Consider the following 24,853-nt stretch of genomic DNA (forward strand, 5'->3'; position numbering starts at 1 on the left):
CGTGAGTCTCCGGCTCAACCCTCGCCCGCGCCCCCCTCCCCGCAGCCCGCGCGAGCGTTAATGCCTTAATCCAATCAGTTTTGGGAAACTCACGATTTGTCCGCGCAAAAGGACACGTGTACCTACGACGGGTACTCTGCCGAGTGAGATATGCCCGACGCACACTGCGGGTGTGGGACGGCACAGGATTCGTTATTATTAGTCTATTAAAATAGAACCACTCTATTAAAATTAACCAATAAAAACAATGTATTATAATATCACTGTAATTACAAAGTGGCAGAAGATAACTATTGTGAACTGTACCACAACAAGTTGTTATTTGAATCGGAACGCCATGTACTAGTAGATAGATTATATTTGAAAGAAATCAAGTTTCGCTTTAAATTTTAGTTTAAGAAATAAAATGGGGTTTGGTTTACTGCAAAAATCTTATCTTGATAATTAAGAAATTAATTGGAGACAGAATCAAGACCGGGAGCCGCAGCAGAAAAAGGTTACACTTACCGGTTTCAGGGTAAGTGGCACAAGTATACCTCACTGAGAGTTATATATTTGTACCTTTTGCCGTGGAGACCCTTGGGCCATGGAGTTGCAGTGCCAAAAAAGTCACCGAATCATTTCACCGCGGCTAGTTGCCTCGACGGGTGCGCAAAGGATCAGCCTGGCTGTCCAGCGCGGAAAAGCAGCCAGTATTATTTGCCACCATTCCACGCGGACATGATTTGTATAGTTATTAGGATAAGTTAGTTTAGGTTCCTTATTGTATTTTTTCAGTAAAAAGAAAAAAAAAAGAGTTTGAAAATTAAAAAAATTATAATTATTAACAGGTCTTTAAGTTTTGGATCTGTAAGACGTTTCACGTTCGATGTAGCGCCACCACTACCTGCATCACAGAGGATTGTTCTTGTGCGTCCGCTGACAGAACTCATGGACTCTCCTGCACCGTCCGCCGGTGTGCGGCGGGCATGAGGCCTTCACTGGCGGGCGAGCGGCGCGCAGCTGGATAACGCGGTACGATAATCTCTCCGTTTGTCATCACATCATGTAATTCCTCCGTCCCGTTGAGTGGAAACACGGCAGCGTTCAGCGGACCAAAGAAATGTACAAAGTAATTTTCCGACAATTTAGAGTCAATTTAGGATTACAATATTATTTTTAACTTTGACTTTATAAAGTTGTCATAAATACCTACCTCATGAAATAATTGATTTTATTCCTTGTCTAAAGATGAAAACCGACCCAATTGCCTGAACTTCCAAATGTTTGTTTTTGGAATATGAGAAAACATTAACTTATAAATTAACTTGGTGTATCTAGGTTTATTTCCTAGGGTGGGCCTTAAATCTATTATTAGTATCATAATAAAATTCCATATCGGTAGCCCAGAATCCTAGGGTGGGCACAGGTCCATTCTAGAGAGGGCACAGGTCCATTCTGGGGTGGGCACAGGTCCATTGTAGGGTGGGCACAGGTCCATTCTAGAGAGGGCACAGGTCCATTCTGGGGTGGGCACAGGTCCATTGTAGGGTGGGCACAGGTCCACCCGGCCCGGCCATATGAGTACAATCAGCAGTAGTTAATCCTTGTCTTACCTTGTCCGAGCCACATTTTGCCCAATTTGGAAGAGTAGACTATGTCAACACGTGCTAGCGACGGACAGATGATCGTGGGTCGGTTACAACTATAGATAGGTATACATTTAATATATCATTAATCATTAATTGCAATTTTTTTTGAAGTGTTAATTGATAATTATTTTTTTATATTAAAAACGAAGTGTTAATTGACTAATGAATGCTATAACGCTGAATGCTGTAATTAGCATGCATTTTACATCATATATCTACTTACATAAATACTTTGTTTCATTTTCATTAATGAAATATTCTAAAATTATTTTTTAAATATTATCGAACCTCTAATTACAATTAAAAACTTAGGGCTCTCTGGTAACGTAAGCAACAAAAATATGCTATAAAAGAAACCTCATTGTCTATGCGCTAAACCGTAGGATCGCAACTTAGCCACAGCCACAGAAAACATAATATGCTCAAGAACAGCACAGAATACATAATAATATGTACCACAGTTTGCTTGAGAGAAAGCTTCAGCGACCCTGATCAAACTGGGTGCCTATTTTTTTTTGCCAAGTTTAATAAGTATGCTAACAAGTAACAGAACAAGATCCCAGTGCCATCGGACAGATCTCAATTTCTCAAACGATGAAAACTTGCGTGTTCAGTAGCGTCTCATGTGCGTCAAACCTGCGCCTTTGTGTTTGTGGAGACTTGCTCTGTGACACCTGGGCACGTACCAGTGAGAAAGGTAAGTAAAACAAAGTTTTATAACTTAAATGCCAATGGCTGGCTTTTTATATAATAATATTAATATTCTGAAGCAGTATCAAAAGTGTCAGATACTTTGATTCACCAGAACGTTTGTCAGACACTTGATAGCTCCACTAAATATAACCCCTTCGGCAGGTGTTACGCGATTATTCGATGACGCCTAAACCGATTTGGATAATTATTCTTTTGTTTGTTTATAAATAGTAGAGCAATTTTGTATGGATCGTCGAAATCTTCGTGAAACATTATACCGTCTTGCAGTACGACTCTGCCCCGACGTGCCCCTCCACCCTCCACCTTCCACCCGCAACATAACCCCTAAATAAACGACCCTTCGAGATCAAAACGCAATATATATTTAGATTATCTGGAGCAAGTGCGCTCATCAAAGTTTCTTAGTCAAACAGCGTCTCGGAGCGAGGGCCTCACTACTTGTGTGTTACTCAGAGAACATTTTACCTAATAATGTACTTTATCGTTAAAGTATCGCTTATTTCACCATTTTCAATATCGTAATAAATTATCTCATTAAGCACATGTACTGTAATGTAAAGTAAAATGCACATGTGCCGTAATGTAATATAAAACCTTTGGTCATCCGTCTAAAATCGAACTGCGAAAACGGTACTTTTTAAATCTTGGCAAAGAGTTTTCATGTCAGAAAAGTGCTTAAAATGTTATAAATAAAATTAACTTTGTGAGATAAAATATAATAAAAAGCCATTTAATTCTTTAATTTCAATAATTTTGACAATAAATGTCAACCATGTAGATAGAAACACAAAAATATTAATTTACTTTATTATCTGGCTGTTTTTGGTGCATTTGTATAAAAAAAAACAAACGCTGGTGTGCGTACTTCGTTATATGTGCGCGTATAAAAATGTCATCATAAGAAAAACAGGCAAAGATGCAAATTCGTTTTCAAAAAGTGTGTTCAAAGTGCGTTTCCTCGCAAATGTGTTATAAAACGTCATATGACATACGTGCGCTTTGATAATAACAGCCTCTGCTTCCTTACTATAGCTCTCACCTTCGGCTCGAGCTGCAATATAAATATGCGACTGTAATTTTCAACTTAGCGCACTTATATCATAATGGTAGATAACACGGACGCCATGCTTTGGATATTTATTTTTTAATATGCAACGACAACTTAGACAGCGATCTCACCTAATGTCAAGTGACGATGCAGTCTAAGATGGAAGCGGACTCACTTAGAAGAGGTACAAGTTTTTTCTACCCGTACCACTGCCGGCTTCAGCGCGGCGTCGTACCAGAATGCTAACCACTTGGCGGTCCATACAGGCAGATTCCCGTCGGGTTACCTTTTAAAAAATTTCATTTATCATTGTAACGAATATGTATGGATGTATGAGAAACCGGAGTTTGTATTAAGCGGTATGAATTTCCTATTCCTGGAGACGGCTTACCTTCGCCAAAATGCCATTCTTCGCCACTGCTAGGTAGGTACCTACTACAGCTACAGCTGTGAGCGCGGCGCCTGCAGCGACACTCAGCTGAGAGCGAGCTAGTAAGTGACGCGATCAAATTGACTTTGCTATTTTATTTGCGAGCGTGTAATCAAATAGACATTCCCTCCGACATCCCACTGGTGCGACTGTGTAGCGCCTCCTCACACATCTGTCAGGTTTCCGCGGAAAATAGGTAAATATTGCACCGATCCTACGTCATAAAGGGTCCCAAAACGACGATGAACCGCCTCTTTGGTCCAGTGATTAGTTCATATTGCTTCAAATTACGAGGCGCGGGGTTCGAGTTCTTGGTCAGAAAATGAAGTGCTGAGCTTTTTTATAAAGTTTTCTTTTTTGAATGATTGAAATGTTCAGTCCGATTTCATCCGGCAGCGACGAGCATAGCATTTCATTTCAGCGCGACGAGCATATCGTGGCTGCGGCATAAGTCTAGGGTCCAGGTTCGGATGAGGATGTACGTACAATGTACATCTATTTCCAAAATACCTATCAGGGGATGATCAGTGATCAATACTGATGCCAAAAATGCAATCAGTAAAATTTTCGTCTGTCTTTATGTTCGTGATAGAAACAAAAACTACTAGACGGATTTTAACGAAACTTGGTACAATATTCTTCATACTCCTGGGCAGGTTATAGTATGGGTACTTTTCATCACGCTACTATCAATAGGAGTAGAGCAGTAAAGGGAACTGTCGGCAAAACGAGAGAAGTTACTCCATTTTTACAGCGATAGTACTGTAGTCTGTAAGGGCTGGATTAAAGAATTCTAAGGGCAGACGAAGTCGCGGGCGTCCGTTAGTGTATAATAATATAAAATTGAAATGTAGAATGTCTGTAGAATGAATGTAAATAACAAAACGATGTCCGTATGCGTGGTCGACTGAACTTTCGATTTGAAGTGAAACTGTTGGTGTCAGTCCTACAGCAGGCGCACGAAAGAGTTTTCTTTATCCACACATCTTTATCCAAACCTAAAAATAATAATCGATCGAAATAACACAAGATCATTAAAAAGAAAATAAATAGTTATAATAACACACTAATACTGATAATTTTCATGGTCAACAAAAAAATTACATCTACGTGCATCTACTCCTATTTAATATTAATCGTACCTAAAAGAAGTCGGTTAACTACCTACAAAATATACCTACTCTCGGCCATATTATGTTTTTCTGTGTCTCGGCATAGTAATAAATATTTGTTTTTGTTTTTAATAATACTTATTACATAAGGTCTAGAGTAGTTAAATACTTATTTTATTCTTAATGAACAAATCACAAATGTATGTTTTTGTGAACACATGTTTTTGTGAAACAATAATAAATGTAGGTAGATAAATATAGACTCATTTTCTAATTTATAATAAACTAAATTACCTGCTATAGTTTTGTACTGAAGAATACTCAATAGAATTATAAGATAGATTTTCAGGAAAAATTACACAAGTATTTGTTTCATAAGAAAGCAATCATCTGAAAACATTTTCCTCATAGTTTGTGGGAGGAGTGTCTACAGTATTACGAATATTCTGTTTTGTATAGAGTCGTCAGAGCTAGCTGTGGACTACTTGAAATTGTAAACTTTACGAACATTTCACAGCGGTGATGTAACGGTGGGTGTCAATAATGTCCGGGAGAGATTCCGCTGCCAGCCCGAACTACCTGCCAATCGAATCAAATCAAAAACCGATGTGTACTGCTCCCAGGAAGTTGAATGGATATTGGATGGTAGCGGCGGAAAACGCAGGGTCGGTCGAAACCTCTAGACCGTGGCCTTCGCAAATCCTTAACACAGAGATGAAGCCGTCATCCAGCTCGTTCCTCTCTTTGCTGATACCCCGCAGGCCGCCAGGCGCATCTCCACGAACCGTCCGCGCGCCGTCATTTCAGCCGCCAGCGGTCTTCCAGCAGCAGGTCGGCGGCGCGCTCGCCCAGCGCCAGCACGGCAGCCGCGGTGTTGCCGCGCGGGAGCCGGGGCAGCGCCGCCGCGTCCGCCACGCGCAGCCGCCGCACGCCGCGCACGCGCAGGCGCGCGTCCAGCACGCGGCCCAGCGCCGCCGTGCCCACCGCGTGCTGCACCGACTGCGTCATGTGGCGCGCGTAGCACGCCCAGTACTCGCCGGCGCACGCGCCCACCGGCACGCGCAGCACGGACGCGTTGTGGCGCGCGTACGCCGGCGCGCGCACCAGCTGCTCCACGAGCCGCAGCGCGCGCACCAGCTCCGCCACGTCGCGCTCGTCCGCCAGGTAGTTGGGCTCGATGGCGGGCGGCGCCGCGGGGTCGGCGCTCGCCAGGCGCACGCGCCCGCGCGAGCGCGGCTGCAGCAGCACGGGCGACACCACGACGAAGCTGCTCTCGTCGTTGGCCGAGAACACGTCCTCGAACACGTCGTCGCGCTGCGCCATCATGTCGCGCACGGCGGCGCGCGCCAGCCGGCCGAAGCCGCGCTCGGCGTACGCGTGGATGAGCTGCACGCTCGGCAGCTCGCACTCGGGCCGGTCGCGCAGCAGGCGCCGCCGCGCGAAGTCGTAGCACGCCGTGTTGACGAACGCCGTCACGTCCGTCAGCCCGATGGAGGCGAGCGGCCCGCGCCGCGCGGCCAGCCACTGCGCCGCCTGCAGCCCCTTGGCGCCGAGCGCGGCCAGCGGCGAGGCGGCGCCGCGCTCGTCGTCCACGCGCACGTACACGGGGGACACCGCGTGGTCCGCCATGCCCTCCCCGACGGGCAGGTCGGCGCGCACGGCGATCCCGAGCCGCCGCAGGTGCTCCCGCGGCCCCACGCCCGACAGCATCAGCAGCTGCGGCGTAGCCACGGCGCCCGCGCTCAGCACCACCTCGCGGCGCGCGTACAGCCGCAGGCTCCCGTGCGCGCCCCCGGCGACCGTCACGCCGCGCGCGACGTTGTGCTCGTCGATGATGACGCCGGTGCAGCGCGCGTGCGTGACCAGGCGCAGCGCGCGCCGCACGCCCGGCAGGCCGAGGTAGGCGCGCGCGACGTTGACGCGCGCGCCGCCCGCGGTGTAGCCGAGCACCTGCGACACGCCGATCTGCGAGGCGGCGTTCACGTCGGGGTTGTACGGCACGCCCAGCGCCTCCAGCCCTTCCACGACGCGCTCGTGCCACGGGTTGGCGGAGTCGCCAAAGAAGCCGACGGGCACGACGCCGCTCGTGTTGTGGTGGCGCGCGGAGGCCGCGGGCAGGCGGCGCGCGTCGTAGAGCCCCTCGTAGCGCAGGAAGTAGGGCTCCAGGCGCTCCCAGCTCCAGCCGGGCAGCCCGTAGTCGTAGTCGCGCCGGTTGCCGCGCGTGTACATCATGTAGTTGAGGCCGGTGGAGCCGCCCACGCAGCGCCCGCGCGTGAAGCGGCACGCGGCGCCCACGCTGCCGAGACACGACTTGTTGTTGGACAGCGTGTCGTAGTGCCAGGCGATGGACGAGGCGGACAGCGACATCGCGGCGCCGGGCATCTGCGGAACACCTTGACTCTGTGGCATTCGCGGCGAGTGCACGTCAGGCGCTCGGCGTCGCGTTCAGCGGACGTTCGAAGCGTACGCACACGGTCCACCGCGCTCAGCACGCGCCCAACAAAACGCCCGATGTGAACTCGCTCTCACTGTATAAGTGTTCGCGTCACACCAGCTTCCCGCCCGCCTCCAGCAGCAGCACGCGCGCGCCGCTCAGCGCTCGCAGTGCGAGTGTCCGGCGCCACACTCCACTCACCTCGCTGGCCAGCCCCGGCTGCCCGCCCGCCTCCAGCAGCAGCACGCGCGCGCCGCTCAGCGCCCGCAGTGTAAGTGTCCGGCTCCACACTCCACTCACCTCGCTGGCCAGCCCCGGCTGCCCGCCCGCCTCCAGCAGCAGCACGCGCGCGCCGCTCAGCGCCAGCCGCGCCGCCACCGCGCTGCCCGCCGCGCCCGCGCCCACCACGATGTAGTCGAATTCCTCGCCGTCTGGACATTCAAATAATGATTAACTTATAATTGGACACGCACTCAGATCTCAACAAACTCAACTGACCGATGACGGAGTCAGCCCGCAGGAGCGCCACGCCCAGCCGCTCGCCGAGCCCGCGCAGCCCCCGCGGCAGGCCCGCGGCCCACAGCGCGACGCCGACCGCCAGCGCTGACGGACAAACACACAACACTATAAAGCTAATCGCGATGAGCCTCGCCCAGCGACCTCTGTTGGTCAGCTGATAGTTTCTGTCGCCGCAATGCCAGGCCTCTGAGCGCCGTTGGTCCCGCGCAGAACAGCGCATTGATAAACTTACCTATTTTATACAAAATCACGAAAAAACTTCCCGCATAATATCAATGAGAATTTAGAAAAAAAACGGTCAAGTGCGTGTCGGGCCACGCGCTGTGTATGATTCAAAATTTTCAAAATATTTTCAATGTGCAGAATTGGACCTGCTACAGTTTTATTATAAGTATAGATTAATAAAAAAAAGTAAAATACTTATTTATTTTTAATCCTTATTTAATTGAGTTACTTAGTTCAAAAAAATACAGTTAGTTAAACAAATTGGAATAGTTTAAAAATGTTTAAACTACAACTAATTATTAATATCGGTCTAAGAACAAATTAATTTAATAAATATTATGAAATATTAATAAATTCGACGATTCGGACGAATTCTGCGACGCCTGAACTAATTATAGATAGGTACGTAGTTTTAATATCATTGTAAAATGTGATTACATAATTAAAATTTGAATATAAATGTATGAATTATAAATATTTAAATTATTACATAATTGGAATTTCAATATATGAATTATAAAGTTAATTCTATGTTGCGTGGAAATAATGACAACTTAAAAATAAATCTATACTAATATTATAAAGAGGTAACGTTTTTAATTTTGTGACAATTCTTTGTAAGGGGTAATCTTCGGAACTACTGGTCCGATTTTAAAAATTCTCTCACCAGTAGAATGCTACGTCACAGTAATCTACTGTGGCTACGTTATCGGGGAGTGCTATATTTTATATTACGTATTATAATAGGGGTTAAAGTATGAAATTACCGTTTTATTGCAATAGGTTTTTTGAATTGACATAGAATCTTCATGGTTTGAGGTTTTCGAATGAAACTTTTTTCAAATGGTTTCTATGATGTTCTTTTTTTAAAAAATGTGAAACATTTGAATATCGGCTTTCAATTGTTTTTGTTATTCAATTTAGTCAAGAAAGATGGATACTGTGAAAATTCGAGTGATTTTTGAATACGAGTTTCGACACGGAGCTAACGCGGCAGAAACAGCCCGCAATATCAATGCTGCGTTTGGAGAGGGGTCTACTAATGAACGCACCGTGCAATTTTGGTTTAAACGCTTTTGTCATGGAAATTTCGACTTAAAGAATGAGCCACGAGGAAGACCGCCCACACAGATGAATAACGATGAATTAAGAGAGATAGTGGAAGCCGATCCTAGTCAAACTACCCAGGAATTAACGGCATGGTTTAACGTTACCTTACCCACAATATTGACTCACTTGCGTCAAATCAATAAAATAAAAAAATACGAAAAATGGGTGCCTCATGATTTGACTGATCTGCAGAAAGAAACGCGTGTTGAAACTTGTGTTGCCTTGTTTACCCGGTACAGAAATGAAGGAATATTGGATCGAATTGTAACATGTGATGTAAAGTGGATTCTTTATGATAACCGGAAAAGAAAAATGAAATGGCTGACCCCAGGTCAAATGCCACAACAGTGTCCTAAAGCAAAACTTACCAATAAAAAGGTAATGGTAACTGTTTGGTGGTCTCAGCATGGTGTTATTCACTATAGTTTTCTCCGATCTGGTCAAGCAATAACGGCAAATGTCTATTGTGCCGAACTCCGAACCATGTTGACAAAACTAGCAGTTAAACAGCCCCGACTCGTGAATCGATCTTCACCATTATTGCTCCACGACAACGCGAGACCTCACACAGCAGGAGAAACCATTTTAACCCTTCAGGAACTGCAGTTAGAAACTATTCGTCATCCTCCGTATTCACCAGACCTTGCTCCAACGGACTACCATTTTTTTCATGATTTGGACAATTATCTACGTGACAAGAAGTTTTCTTCCCAGGAGGCAGTACAAAATGCTTTCACACAGTTTGTGCAGTCTAGATCGTCGGAGTTCTATCGCAAAGGCATTAATGACCTTCCCATTAGATGGCAGCAATGTATAGATAATAATGGCAACTATTTTGATTAAATAAATTTGTTAAAAATTAAAAAATAAACAATTTACCACCTCGGGCCAATCTTATTTAACGTATTTGTGAATGACATTATTTATTGTTTTGAACATTCTTCACCTTATCTGTATGCGGATGATTTGAAATTTACAAAAACAATTTGCACTATGTCTGATTCGACCTCCGATATTACAAAAGGATATCTAAAGATTATCAACTTGGTGCAAATCAAATGGTATGCAACTCATCTAAACAAATGTGTGCATATCAAATTCACACGTAATCGTAACATCATACCAACGCAATACACCTTCAATGGTAAACGCTTACGGAAGTAGACCTCATCAGAGACCTAGGTGTTCTGTTAGATCGCAAGTTAACTTATATTAATCATATGGACAGTGTAATTAAAAAGTCATCGAAATTACTAGGATTTATTATGCGTCAAGGCCGACCCTTCAAGCAACTCAATACTAAAGTTATATTATACAATTCTCTGGTCCGCCCTCATCTAGAGTACTGCAGTGTGGTTTGGCGACCACATTATGCTACCCACTATCTAAGACTGGAGCGTGTTCAAAAAAGATTTATGTGGCATCTATCTTATACAGCAAATATTCACAAAACAGTCGTCTCATATAGTGACCGTATAAGGCACTTTAGATTTTTGACGCTCGATAAAAGAAGGGACTTATTAGATCTCACATTCTTATACAAATTACTGAGAAACCAGATAGACGCACCAAATCTTCTAAGCAAAATTAACTTTAGGGCACCTAGTAGATACCCTCGCAAAGCTATTACTTTACTTGTTGGGGTAGAGTTGGGGAAGGGTAGCAGTAGGGTAGGAGTACGGTAGAAGTAGGGTAGGGGTAGGATAGGGGTAAGATAGGGGTAGGGTAGGGTAGGTATATGGTGGGAGTAGGGTAGAGTAGGGGTAGGGAAGAAGTACACAAAAGTAAAAGCAAAGTTTGACCGGTCCGCTATTGAATATACTCGTACATACTTATTTTGATTTTTTTTGTTGGAAGACATAAAAATACTTTATTATTATTTTACTTTTTTCATCATCACGCATTACGCTGAGACTACTGAATGAATTCAGATGAAACTTTGAGACCATAATACTGAAAATCAGTGCTGTATGTATGTCCTTTGCTTATGGGGAGCATATAGCAATATGCTGTGTTGGGACCTTTTTCTAGGTATGGCACATATCGCAGGGTATTAGCATAGTTGGGCATCGTTAATCAAATTGTTAATTTCGTTCCACCACAAAAATCGTTCAATCTTCTACAAAAAAAGTTAGCTTTGTTAAACGTTAAAGCGTTACATTTCGGAAAAATTAACGCAAGTTAACGTTAATCGTTAACTCGTTAATATGACTGTGTAAAATTGAAAAACTCTCCCCGCCTGTCCCAAGTAACCCATAAAGAATTACACAACAAGAGATGTGGACAGCTCGAACGCCACCAAAGATTACAGTGTATTATTGGCAATAGATAGGCTACTCTAACTTTTTCGAAATGCCTTTGATAGCGCCATCTAGTAACTAGCTACGGTATTTTTAGTATTATGTTATAAAAATAATAATGCATATTTTTTGTAAAGGAGAGAGATTTTTGATTTTGTAATAGTTAAAGAAACCAATTGAGAAAATAAAAAAAAAGACAAAAAGTTTTCCATTGTTACCCCCGGGCTCGAACTCAGGATTATTAGATCGTACCTTTGTAATGCAGCACTAGCCCTAATGACTACGTGGAACATCGTTGAAATGTACACTTACTGTCTTTCTTTAATAATCCCTTTGCTTTAGAAATACAAACACATTCTTCCTATTACGCGTCAAAATTCAAAGGATAAATAATTCTTATTCGGTTTTTTTCCGTACTTACACGGTTTAAATCTCTAAAAATATTATAATACATACACACCATAAGTAATTGAATATACTATCCTGGAATCCTAAATCTAGGATGTAGATGGCGCTGCTTCATAAAGATTTCACGTTCTACTAAGTTCCCATGGCATGAACGCCACGAGCACCCTGAAGCCGTCCGTACCGCAAGTCGTTGCGACGCGGTGATAACAATCAATTTTCACGCGGACGAAGTCGCGGTCGTCCGCTAGTATTGTATAATATTTCCCAGTTGGTGCCGACGACAACTAAATATGCAAACTTCGCTACACTCCGGCGTTCCACCGCCGCGCGCCGCCGCTTCATATTGTCACTAACGACTTTTAAAAATATTACTAAAGCATTTTAATATAGAGCAGACACCTCGCTTTATTAATAAAACTTTTTCAATTAAGTTCCAGCTAACTACTGATTAAACGTTCGCTGGCTACTTGGCTTGACTTTTTATATCATAACAAAGTATTGGGGTCACGTTGCTGCCCAGACAGTATAACTGCATCAATCTGGAGTCGATCGTTGGGTCCTGGGGAATTCGAATTTCTAAGTTTTGCAATGACAGCTTCGACTTGAGAACTCTTTGGTCGTGCCGAAGTGAGTAATAAAATGATTTGAACCACAGCGACTGTCATCTTATCGATAAAGTACCCAAAATAAAAAAAATTAGCTTAGCGTGTGAAAAAAGTTTAGTGGGTGGTTCAGGCTGGACTGCAAATTGTTTGAGGCATTTAAAAAACAAAAAGCTTCAAACAAAGTAAAACAAACCAATGTATTAAGAGAAAAGCAGAAAATCCTCAAAGCCTCAGCCCCGCCAAAGTCTGAGACTTCGTCGGCGTGGAAAACAATGATAAGCTCGACGTATAAACCACTAAAACTATTCCTATCTATGAAAACCGCGTAGTTTGATGTGAGTATAGACAGCGGGAATTAATTTAATTAAATTCTCTATTTGGTTCAAATTCTGGACCTCCTGTACCACAACCTACCGTTTCTTTTTAAGGTTCCGTAGTCCACTAGGAATCCTTATAGTTTCGTCATGTTCAGCTGTCCGTCCGTCCGTCCGCGGTTTAGCGCAAAGACTATTGCTACTAGAAAGCTGTAAATTGACTTGAAAATGAACATTTAAAATGTGAACAAAGTCGTAAAATAAAATCTTGAAAAATATAACTCACTAACTCACTCAAGATAACTCACGAGTTTGTTAAAACTAGAAAGAAAAAAATTAGTAGGTATGTGTACTGGCTGTGTGTATAGACTAAATCAATATACATAATATTGATTTAGTCTATAAAATGGAAAAAAAATGATACGAACAACGTCCCAACTCCGTGAAAATTGTCTGGACGAAAGAAAAGCCCAGAACTCGAACCCAAGACCTCTTGATCCAAAGCCACGTAGACTAACCACTGGACAAAGGCGACGTAGAATTTAGAAGACTTCGTACGAGATAGACGTTGAGAGCTGCCTACTTCCCGCGAGTGCCATATACAGAAAATAACATAATTATACCTACATATACAGTGTGACACATTGCAACTCAGTCAGCGGCCAGCGCTTGTAAGGCTTGTAAGGCAAAGTATGCAGATGTTCCGCCGCCACCTCAGCCTCACGCACTCCGTACAAATAATTAATGATATGGCTCAGTGCCTCCGTTCTGTTTCCGCCTTGCTCGCTGATGGATCATAAACCACCGATGTATCTCTCGTGTAGCCATTAAATTATTATTATTATTATTATTAAGCATCTTAAACACGGAAAAATAAGAAATTCAGTAGGTCTGTAATGGCGTTACAAAAAACTGTTATCCAATTTAAAATTTTATAATGGAAGCTTGCCGCGGAATTGTATTTTTATGACACTTAACGTGTTTTCCGAGCTGGTGTATCGCACGAGTCGCAAACAACAGCTTCCTCATGTCCGTGCCGACGAACTCTTGGTTATGATTAACGTTTTGTACACACGTGAGTCGTGAGCGGACGTTGTGGACTTTTGAAAACGTTTTACACGTGTTCTGCCGTAGGTACCATGATAAAACACTATCTGAAAAACATCTATTTTTGAAAAAATGCAATTCTTTATTATAATCCCCTATTATCTGTTAGCTACATAGTTTATCTACTAGTAGCGTATTCTTTAGATTATTAAGCCTCATTAAAGTTATTTAAATACCACTGTACATTTATGTAACTGTGTGCGAACTATGAAGACCGGTGACCGACAAATGTATGCATCGCCCGCGCGTAGCAATACTCGTAAGTTTTAATCTAAGAGTCTGTGACCGCCAGACCTTCGTCGTTCTAAAAAGCCAAAAGTCTGTCAGCGCACGCTCCTACCGCGGGCAAGTAACTACGACTAGCCCGTAGCACTCAATTTATTGTATAATCCGAGTTTAAAACGTGATTTTTTAGGTATATGTTCTGCTTCATGTCATGAAAAATCATTTCGCCCGACAAAAAAATTCGTGGCGAACCTATGCTAGAGATTAAGAAGTGTTTTTCGAAAGTTTCCACGAAGCCTCGGAATAGAGAAAATCTGAGCAGGAAACTACGCTAAGCTGGCACCCAGGGATCGGGGACACGATTTCTCATATTATACTGAAGAAAATATAATGTCACAATAACGCTTTATTACAAACGATTGAGGATCTGGCCCTCCGACAGCTATAGAGTCCACACTCCATAGTTGCCTGCACTTCTTAACTAAAGCAAAAGCATGGGCTGACTTTCATACAGCTTTTATACAACGACGAAGCTTTGGTCAGTTGGCCACACACATAAATAAAAAAAATAAGTATCTGTCTGTGATTCCAAAATATCCGTGTTTTTTGATGTGATTATAGTTATTAAACAAAATGAGACCCCAAATTGGTTGACCCCCCACCAAGTGGACTGACGACATTAGGCGAGTCGCAGAGATTCGCTGGATACAGGCGGCTCAGGATCGTGATGTTCGGAAGTCCCAAGCCAAAAGGCCTATGTCCTGCAGGACGTCCATCGGCTGATATGATGATGATGATAGGATTAGTTAATAACACAATAATATGTTATTGTGTACCTACTAAAACACAAACAAACTTTAATAATTTTTTAGTCTATCTGTCCTTTTATACGGGCTATTCACTGGCACGGTTGAACAAATTTTATTGGGACTTTCAGTGGAGAGAGAGCAGGTTATTCTTAACATCTAGATTACGTATTTTCCCGGAAAATGCATGGTACCTGCGAAATTTGTGAAAATTGAATAACCCCAACGTGATATAATATTACCTACATTGGACATGAAAAACGCCAAACACGAAGTAGATTTAAATACGCGCTCGGAGCGAACTCGTACAAGAGAGCTAATTATCGAGAGAGGCATATTATTATAGCATCTTTTGTAACGTAATATTTCGCCGCACATTTCCAGAGGGTATTGCGTGTTACGCTTTACGCCGGAATCTCAATTGGGGGGATGTTTGTTATTATGTAAAAACGTCTGTTTACCTAACAACAGTGAATTTGGTATCTCGTAGCTAGTCATTTATTATCCTTCGCTCGCGGACTGATCCCGCGCGGGGGTTGTTCGCGCCGCGGCGGCCCGGTGAGGGTTGGGGGTGAAATATTTTATTATTTCGACGATACTATGAAATTGATGACTTTTTTAATGACAATGGTTCATGGAAATAATCGGCTGACCTTTCTAGATACTTTAAAATGATAAAATGTTGATCGTATTTTTAAAAAGCAACTGCGTTTTAATGCTATTGTTCTGGCATTGTGTGAAATGTATTGAAACTGTAACAGGTCAAATTCTGTACATTGAAGATATTTTGAAAGTTTCAGTTGGAGGGCATTGCATCTTGAAGCCAAAGCTTTTTTTTATTTTATTTTGTCTGTCTGTCTGTCCGTATTTAATGTTGACCAGGCATCACGCTGAACTACTGAATGAATTTAAATAAAACTTGGCACGATTTAAGTAAAAAGTTATTGAATATTTTTAGTCGCGAAAATTAAATAAGAAGGGGGTGAAACAGGGGTGTAAAGTTTGTATGGAAAGTCCTTCACTGTTCAAGTTCAAAAAAGTACCAAAAATATTCTAAAAATAACAAAATGAAAATATTTTGAAAATTACTAATTACATTACCTAGGTATTCTACAGAAGAGAGAGAACTCACGTAGTATGTAATAGGTTCATAGGTTCATCTTCACTTTTGTGTAATTTCGACTGGACGCGGTCTTGTCTGACCTACCGCTAGAGTGATTTGTAAAACTCCAAACCAAAAAGTCGACAAGGTGAATCTAAATGAGGGGCCGACGAAACGAGTCTTCTGACGTAGCCACTTTTAAAACTTTGAGTTTTAAAAAATGTTAGTAGCTATCTTGTGACATGTCACCAATTTAAGTTACTGTTGTGAACCAAGTTTCTAGCTTCCCAGAGTCATACAGCCATTATTAGCCAGTTATAAGAAAATATTTTATATTTCGTTGCCGGAACGTCCCCGGTATTTTATACATTGACTAGGCATAGTATGGAATACCTGAATTTTACAGATCGCCGCTTACATAATTATACACTAGCAAGTACTTTATCTTAGACTAACTGAAGCCACGCGGCTGTGGCCACCAGTGTGGTTCCCGTTCCCGTAGGAATACGGAGATAATAATAGGGGTTAAAGTATGAAATTGCCGTTTTATTGCAATAGGTTTTTTGAATTGACATAGAATCTTCATGGTTTGAGGTTTTCGAATGAAACTTTTTCAAATGGTTTCTATGATGTTCTTTTTTTAAAAAATGTGAAACATTTGAATATCGGCTTTCAATTGTTTTTGTTATTCAATTTTGACAAGAAAGATGGATACTGCGAAAATACGAGTGATTTTTGAATACGAGTTCCGACGCGGAACTAACGCGGCAGAAACAGCCCGCAATATCAATGCTGCGTTTGGAGAGGGGTCTACTAATGAACGCACCGTGCGATTTTGGTTTAAACGCTTTCGTGATGGAAATTTCGACTTAAAGAATGAGCCACGAGGAAGACCGCCCACACAGATGAATAACGATGAATTAAGAGAGATAGTGGAAGCCGATCCTAGTCAAACTACCCAGGAATTAGCGGCATGGTTTAACGTTACCTTACCCACAATATTGACTCACTTGCGTCAAATCAATAAAATGAAAAAATACGAAAAATGGGTGCCTCATGATTTCACTGATCTGCAAATAGAAACGCGTGTTGAAACTTGTGTTGCCTTGTTGACCCGGTACAGAAATGAAGGAATATTGGATCGAATTGTAACACAACAGTGTCCTAAAGCAAAACTTACCAATAAAAAGTTAATGGTGCTCTGTTTGGTGGTCTCACCATGGTGTTATTCACTATAGTTTTCTCCGATCTGGTCAAGCAATAACGGCAGATGTCTATTGTGCCGAACTCCGAAACATGTTGACAAAACTAGTAGTTAAACAGCCCCGATTCATGAATCGATCTTCACCATTATTGCTCCACGACAACGCGAGACCTCACACAGCACGAGAAACCATTTTAACCCTTCAGGAACTGCAGTTAGAAACTATTCGTCATCCTCCGTATTCACAAGACCTAGCTCCAACGGACTACCATTTTTTTCGTGATTTGGACAATTATCTACGTGACAAGAAGTTTTCTTCCCAGGAGGCAGTACAAAATGCTCTCACACAGTTTGTGCAGTCTAGATCGTCGGAGTTCTATCGCAAAGGTATTAATGACCTTCCCATTAGATGGCAGCAATGTATGTATAATGGTAACTATTTTGATCAAATAAATTTGTTAAAGATTAAAAAATATACAATTTAGATTTTCAGTACAAATCGGAAATTTCATACTTTAACCCCTAATATTATATAGCCCATAGCGTCCTCGATAAATGGGCTGTCTAACACTGAAAGAATTTTTCAAATCGGACCAGTAGTTCCTGAGGTAAGCGCGTTCAAGCAAACAAACTCTTCAGCTTTATAATATTATACCCGAAGGTCTAGCCATCGCCAGCTCTGCAAAGCAAAAACGTTCGTAATACAATACGTAGGAATCCGTTGTTACTTTGATATGGAATGGGATCGGATTTAAAAATACCTAATGTTTTCGTTATTTCGATTTGGCCTTTACCTTTGTGTTGCCTTTTAGCATATTGTTCGTATCTTTTTGTAGCTCCTATAGGTAGGCAGCGCCGGACCGAGGTAAATTTTAGAATGGAGCGAGATCCAATTATGGCGCCTTTCCTGTTTGCTCCTAACATTATATACTAGGGACGTTTGAAAAGTTCGTAGCCATACATACATACATTTTTAACCGACTTCAAAAAAAGGAGGAGGTTTCTCAATTCGACCGTTCGATTTCGATTCCATTCAAGCCGTTTAAATCATAAAGATTTTAATTGGATTTTCAGACACTTCTTTCAGATACGGCTTCAATTAACACAGCACTAACTTGGTACCGCCTTTAAACTGATCAGAAGATAGCACATACGATGTTATGTTTCGCTTTTAATTTAATGAAAACTTTTTTATGATATAGTAGTATATTATAAAGTGCGCGGCCGAAGGCCGCGCGTTTTTTGCGCTTGGGTGAAATACCCAGCCATAGCCACAGTCCAAAGCCCTATTACAAACCCCTGGCCGAAGGCTGGTTCAAAATAAAGTTCGCGGCCGAAGGCCGCGCGATTTTTGCGCTCGGGTAAAATGCCCAGCCATAGCCACGGTCGAAAGCCCTATTACAAACCCCCCGCCGAAGGCCGGTGTATAATAAAGTTCGCGTTTTTTGCTATATATCCGATCTTAATGAAATAAAGCCTATATGTTGCCCTGGACTATGCTTAATCTAATTTGTGAAATCCGCATCAAAATCCGTCCAGTAGAACCAGAGAATAGCGCGAACATTCAGACAGAAGGACAGACAGACAGACAGACAGACAGACAAGAAAATTAAAAAAAATGTTTTCGTATTCAATTGCTCATTTCTAATTGCCCTAACTTGATTTTAGTTAAATTTGGGCAAAGTACAGACACTCGATTTCTACTCTTTTATTATAGTATAGATAGATAGATAGATAGATTGACTTTTAGGAAGATAGCTGACACTATTGGCATCTCAACAAAAGGCAAACATCACATAATCGCCTTGGCTTCTTTGAGTTGAACAAATACGTGATCGACTGACGAATTTTCGCAACTGCTTGGAGTTGTTTGAGGCGGATACTTTTTGTATGTTTTGTGACCATGGTTAAAACCTGAGTATATTACTTTAACTCCAGAAACAAAAGTACAGTCTAAAAAGTGGACACGACCAGGATCCAATGTTCCAAAGTAGTACCTATAGAACCCGCGCGACGAGTGGCGCTTGGGCGCCCCTGAGATCGCGGCACCCGGGTGTAACGCACCCCATGCACTACAGGTAAAGACTCTAGCTCACGTAGCGCCCGGGTACAATCATCACCGTAGCGCCCCCTAGTACCTATAAAACCCGCGCGGTGAGTGGCGCTTGGGCGCCCCTGAGATCGCGACATCCGGGTGTAACGCACCCCATGCACTATAAGTAAAGACTCTCTAGCTCACGCAGCGCCCGGGTGCAATCATCACCCTAGCGCCCTCTATTACCTGTATATACCCGGGTTAAAATCAACGCACTCCCTGCACCATAGGTAAAGAAAGACGCCTCTATTAGAAGTAAATTCGCGCACGTCGCGTTCATCTCTTCGCTTTAAATATAGACGATCGAAAAGAAATAAATTTCTTTTCGATCTTGTCTTTACCATTTCGGCGCCCCCTAGGATTTGGCGCCTGGAGCGACCGCTCCGTTCGCCGTATGGACGGTCCGGCCCTGTAGGTAGGTACGTCTATTTTCAAATTGTAATGTAGGTAATGTGTGAGTCGGAAAATGCGGGCTCTGGAGTCGTTGATCTTGTTATATTTTTAGGGTCATGTTGCCTTTAGAGAACCCTTCGGTATATGTAGTTTCTCTATGTTCGTCTACCTACTTTTATGTGCACATGTTCACAGCTCAAAGATTCATATTACTGTATGGTTTATGTATGTATTAAGCTATTTAATAAATAACATATTTAACATGTTGTTATTTATTAAATAACTATGTTGTTATTTAATAAATAACAACATTGTCGATTTGTGTGTGTGTTATTTATCGATGAAAGACATTTTTCAAGCAGAATATTGAAATTACAAGTGGAAGGACACAAGAGGAGTCAGGAGAGGAAGGAGAAGGAGAGGTGGTTTGAGTGTGTGAAAGATGATATGTGAGTAAAGGGAGGGGATGATGAGGTGACGAGTGATAGCGACGAATGGACAATATTGATATGTTTCGCCGACCACAAACAGTGGGATAAGGGAAAGGAGATGATGGTGTGTCACTTACCGAAGAGAACTGTCTGTCGCAGGCCCTTGCTCCGCGGGGCGGCGGCGGCGCCCCGGGGCTGCGGGCGGCGCCCTGCGCTGCGCAACCACCACCTGCGCGAACTGATAATATGGTTTTAATACTGACTGACTGATGTCACAACGTCCACATATTTTGCAATAGATTGTTAAGGAAGTCTTCTTTGTTCATGGTGTTTCCCACGGCCTTGAATAACTTGTTACTGTTATTGCTACACTTTTCAGTGATGCTCCGCTCTTATTGGCCGCAGCGTGATGTTATAATTAATTAGCGTTAATTGATAAATGGATAGTTCAAATATGAAAAAATATAAAAATTCCATTCGAACCATTCCTTTCTTACTTGTACTTGTACATATGTTTTCTGTGTTTTAGGGCGATTCACCGAACAAACATCCACTTTATTCTTAGATATAGGTAGGTATACTGAATATAATATTGGGTTTCACAAAATTAAAACAAGATTTGAATTTGTTGTAATGTTTTCAGTAAATTGTTGGCAATCCTAAAAAATAACAATTTCACAGCTGTGAATTAACGGTTTATGTTTTCATTATTGAAAAATATTTCAATAATATCGAATATTTATCGTCTATAGTCAAACAAAATGATACTGCACGAGGTAGCACAACATTAGCTTGATGCCTTTGTTAATCACCGAAGTTGTGCAATGTTTGGTGTTTGCAGAATCGAGCTATAATTAAAATTCAACTGGAGGTTATAATGAAGTATTTCGTGCCGGTGTTAATGTAAATAAATTAATAACTTCGAGCTTTTACTGAATCTTTCTAAAAAAATAAAAGTTCAGTATTTCACGCCCGACCGGGATATGAATCCACAGGCACTCGTGATTCCACAGGCACTGCACCACCGAGGCAGCCGTCACTCGGTAGCGTTACTCGAACCTCGAGCAGTCTGTGATGTCACAGTAGTTTTCCTAGACACATTTCGATAGAGTTAATTACAAGCGAATGCTAGACATTCCTACTCACTGGCGGTCGACCTACGCCTACTACTAGAACATTCTTCAACTTGAATTGCCATTTACGCATGCAACAATGTTATGAACTGTGTACTTGCGCGGAACGTCTTTGTGTGAAGAAATTGTCACACATGCCGGTGCGATACTGTAGAAATTTTCAAAACTCGGCTGCCACACTGCTGTGCGATTTGTCTATTATAAAAAACTGATAAAGATATGAATCATTTTTATATTCACGGAAAATTTTTAAAACTAAGAACGAACGAACTTTAACACTTTAAAGTTGTTAAAGTTGTTCATCTCGAAAAACTGTCTAATTTGATTTTTAGTTCACATGTTAAACTGTGTAGTTTTGTAAGAAATTAACTTTTGTAACGTGACACTGCCGCGATGGCCTGTGTGGCTTGGGATCATGATCAGCCTATTCGGCTTAGTCAAAATTGACTAGTAGATTTTTTAAATGTTACATTTAAAAAAAATAGTATCTACTAGTCTATTTTGTAAATATGTTTTTTATTATATAAGGTTGGTTTATTTAATAAAAATAAACAAAGATATTTAAAATGAAGTGATAACTTTGTTGGAAAATTTTCAGGCGGTCGATTTGTTGTGATAACTTAAAGCCGTCACGAGTATACCTAATCTTACAACAAAATAAAAAACCAATTACCAAGCATGTTCATATGATTGATCTTCCAATGTTCTAATAGGATAATTGTAGATGATAATTACCTATTTAATTACATTTTACTTTATTATGTTGTTGGCCTCGCTAATGGATGTCCTAATGGCGATCCGTGCAATTAACTCCCGGAGTGGAGCGGCGCGGCTCTACGACACCACACCCTGCTACAGTCTGGCAACTTCGGTGATGACGCTCCCATGATATGCGGGCGACGGGGGGAAACACTGCGTTGGTGTGAAATCGTGCGTGCGGGGAAGGGAGATGCATCAGTCGTGGGTTTTTCATTCATCGCTACACGCCCCCCGGCCCGCGCGAACCATCGGAAGCGTTACGAACGAAGATGCCAAGTATAAGTACACCATATTATCAACTCGTAGGTACATCATACATTATGGCGCTCTTGTTTATAACAAATTGAACGGGGGAAAATTTATTTCAGGAATTTTTACAACAATTGTGAAAACTGAAATCTTGACCTTTCTTCAGATTTCCCGGTTTTAATAAAAAAAGTCTGTATGTCTTTCCGTTTCTCTGGGCTTTCCTCTTGAACGGCTGATTCGATTTTAATGGGACTTTCACTGGAAGGTTATGGAGCAAAACATATCAAATCTGCTAGTTTCTAATATGGTATTAGGATTGCGATTGAACAGAGAGAAGAAAGTTTAGTGTAGGCACTACGGTTTCATCGTGAACTTTCATCATCATCATCATCTTCATATAAGAGAGGTCATTCGAGCTTTCTTACCTAGCTACAATTATCAACGATTCAATGATGACTTTAAAGCATCTTAAAAGGTTAAATAATAATTAAAATGACCAAAACCGACGTTTACCGTGCTTTTGTAGGCACAGGATAACACCACCACCTACTTGTTATGGGTATCTTAGAAGATACAAAAATTAATAAAGAAAGAAAAATGTTTTTTTTTTACAACGTTACAGCTCAAAAAAGTCAATATTTCACAGTCCGACTGCGGATTCGAACCGACACCGTGGTGACAACAGACTCGCTACTGCTCTGCTTACACTCAGGCTTCAATTTATTTACAAAACGGAGGTCCTGGGTTCGATCCCCGGCTGGGCAGATTGAGATTTTCTTAATTAGTCCAGGTCTGGCTGGTGGGAGGCTTCGGCCGTGGCTAGTTACCACCCTACCGGCAAAGACGTACCGCCAAGCGATTTAGCGTTCCGGTACGATGCCGTGTAAAAAAAAAGGCTAAAACACGACAAGAACCTCCCTGTGAGCAGAGGTTTAGAGAGTCCCGGTGACCGCGTCACGCCGTTGAAGTCCCAATATAGCCTACTGCAGCTTAGAGCTACAGCCGAAGTCCCGGCCTACGGCACCTACACAATCAGGTACAACCAGTGCTGCCACTTAACGTCAGGCGAAGTCACTATGTTCACTTGTTGATGAATAAAAATTACATTACAATTAGAAATAGATAATTTTAAACATACCTCTTCACATCATCCATAATTCAGAACAAACTTTCCCGTTTTCAAAATGAACCTATCAGATGAATTAAACGACTTCGTGAATTCACTAAAAATTAAGATCCAAAATAATTACAGTAACTTTGTCAGTAAGATGAAGAGAAGTTTTAGAAGATATCTAAAGCGTACACGAAGTACTCGTGAATATCACAAAGTAAAGTGGTCAAAGTGAACCGCTCGCGCGTGAGCCGACGACAGGTGGTCGCGGCGCTCCTCGACCACCGACTCGAGTCAATCCTCACTTGAACTCCTTATTAACATCACAACAATCGCTCGCACTCACTGTCAGAAGAAACTTAACATCCTGTCCGTACATAAGTACGCGCCGCGCCCGCCACGCCGCCCGCCCCGGCGCTAGTGGGTTATTACTCATTATGTTTATTGCTGCCACTAACCATTACGATCAAGTATATTTACTTTTTGTTTTAGCAAAAACAGTTTATTGTATTAATTAGTTACCTAACCCTCTCGTCGATCCAGTAGCCTATGTGGTTAGCGCAAGGTCCTGGGTTCGAATCCTATGTCGAACTATTTTGAGTTGGAAAGTTGGTGGTGGACCTAACCTATAGAACTTACCTTGGTACTAAGCAGCGGCGAAGAAGTCCATACAGGCCGATTTCCGCCGGGTTACCTTATAATAATCTACACATACATTACTGTAATGAATTTAAATGTATGGATATATGACAAACTGGAACTCTATCGAGCGGTATGAATGTCCTTTTCTTTGAGATGACTTAGCTTCGTCAAAATTCCATTCTTCGCTGTTGGCACTTAGTGTATAGTTTCGACGACATTATACATTCGTGATCGGTCAAACAACATTGAACGTTTTCAGTGTATTGCACTGAAAATCCACCAAACCGTAACACAATCACAAACTTTACAATTACTATGATCATCATCAAGCCGCAGTAGACTTGTACTGTAGTATTGCAACAGAGCCCTCAATATGGGACATTGTACATCTGTTCCTATTTGTTACAAAATCAAAAACACAAAACACTTCGAAGTCTCGGTAGGGTCTACGTTGACGTGACATAAAAATGGGGCTTCACGATTCGTAAGCGGGGGTCCACGAAATTCATTTGGTTTCGTACCAAACTGAGAGTTTGTAAATAAAATGATTTGTGAATTGATTGCTTTCTTTTGTTGTGAGTAGATTTAAAAATTAAATTTAGCTGAAATAACTTTTTCCCTGGACAATTTTACTTTTTGTCATCCACTCTCAGCACAATCAATTATCTAAATAATCAATCAATTCTCATTATTTTTTTAAACTGTTATTTCGTGGTTGTGGTTGATTCAGCTGCAGCGAAAGTTTC

At 42.1% G+C, this 24,853-nt stretch overlaps 1 protein-coding gene across 2 annotated transcripts; it reads right to left on the bottom strand.

Moving 5' to 3' along the window:
* Positions 1-1,163: 1,163 nt before the first annotated feature.
* On the bottom strand, positions 1,164-23,770 carry LOC112056374 (glucose dehydrogenase [FAD, quinone]-like). Of its 2 annotated transcripts, XM_052885461.1 has the most exons (5): positions 23,493-23,770; positions 20,351-20,451; positions 7,868-7,972; positions 7,670-7,800; positions 1,164-7,317 (listed from the first exon to the last, which is right to left on the bottom strand). In XM_052885461.1, exons 1-5 carry the CDS (start codon positions 23,507-23,509, stop codon positions 5,734-5,736), a joined length of 1,938 nt encoding a protein of 645 aa, XP_052741421.1. In that variant the 5' UTR covers positions 23,510-23,770; the 3' UTR covers positions 1,164-5,733. The 2 variants fall into 2 exon arrangements, with proteins under 2 accessions (XP_052741421.1, XP_052741420.1); XM_052885460.1 differs by lacking the exons at positions 20,351-20,451; positions 23,493-23,770 and having other exon boundaries at positions 7,868-10,856.
* Between the last annotated feature and the right edge of the window lie 1,083 nt (positions 23,771-24,853).

This window comes from Bicyclus anynana, chromosome 14 (genome assembly GCF_947172395.1).
Source record: "Bicyclus anynana chromosome 14, ilBicAnyn1.1, whole genome shotgun sequence".
Taxonomy (NCBI): Eukaryota; Metazoa; Arthropoda; class Insecta; order Lepidoptera; family Nymphalidae; genus Bicyclus; species Bicyclus anynana.

Coding starts and splice junctions, on each gene's coding strand:
- LOC112056374 (XM_052885460.1), bottom strand. CDS start 8,108: ATGCGCTGTTCTGCGCGGGACCAACGGCGCTCAGAGGCCTGGCATTGC. Junction 7,801..7,867: donor GCGGGCTGACTCCGTCATCG/GTCAGTTGAGTT, acceptor TTGAATGTCCAG/ACGGCGAGGAATTCGACTAC. Junction 7,318..7,669: donor AGCCGGGGCTGGCCAGCGAG/GTGAGTGGAGTG, acceptor GGTGTTCCGCAG/ATGCCCGGCGCCGCGATGTC.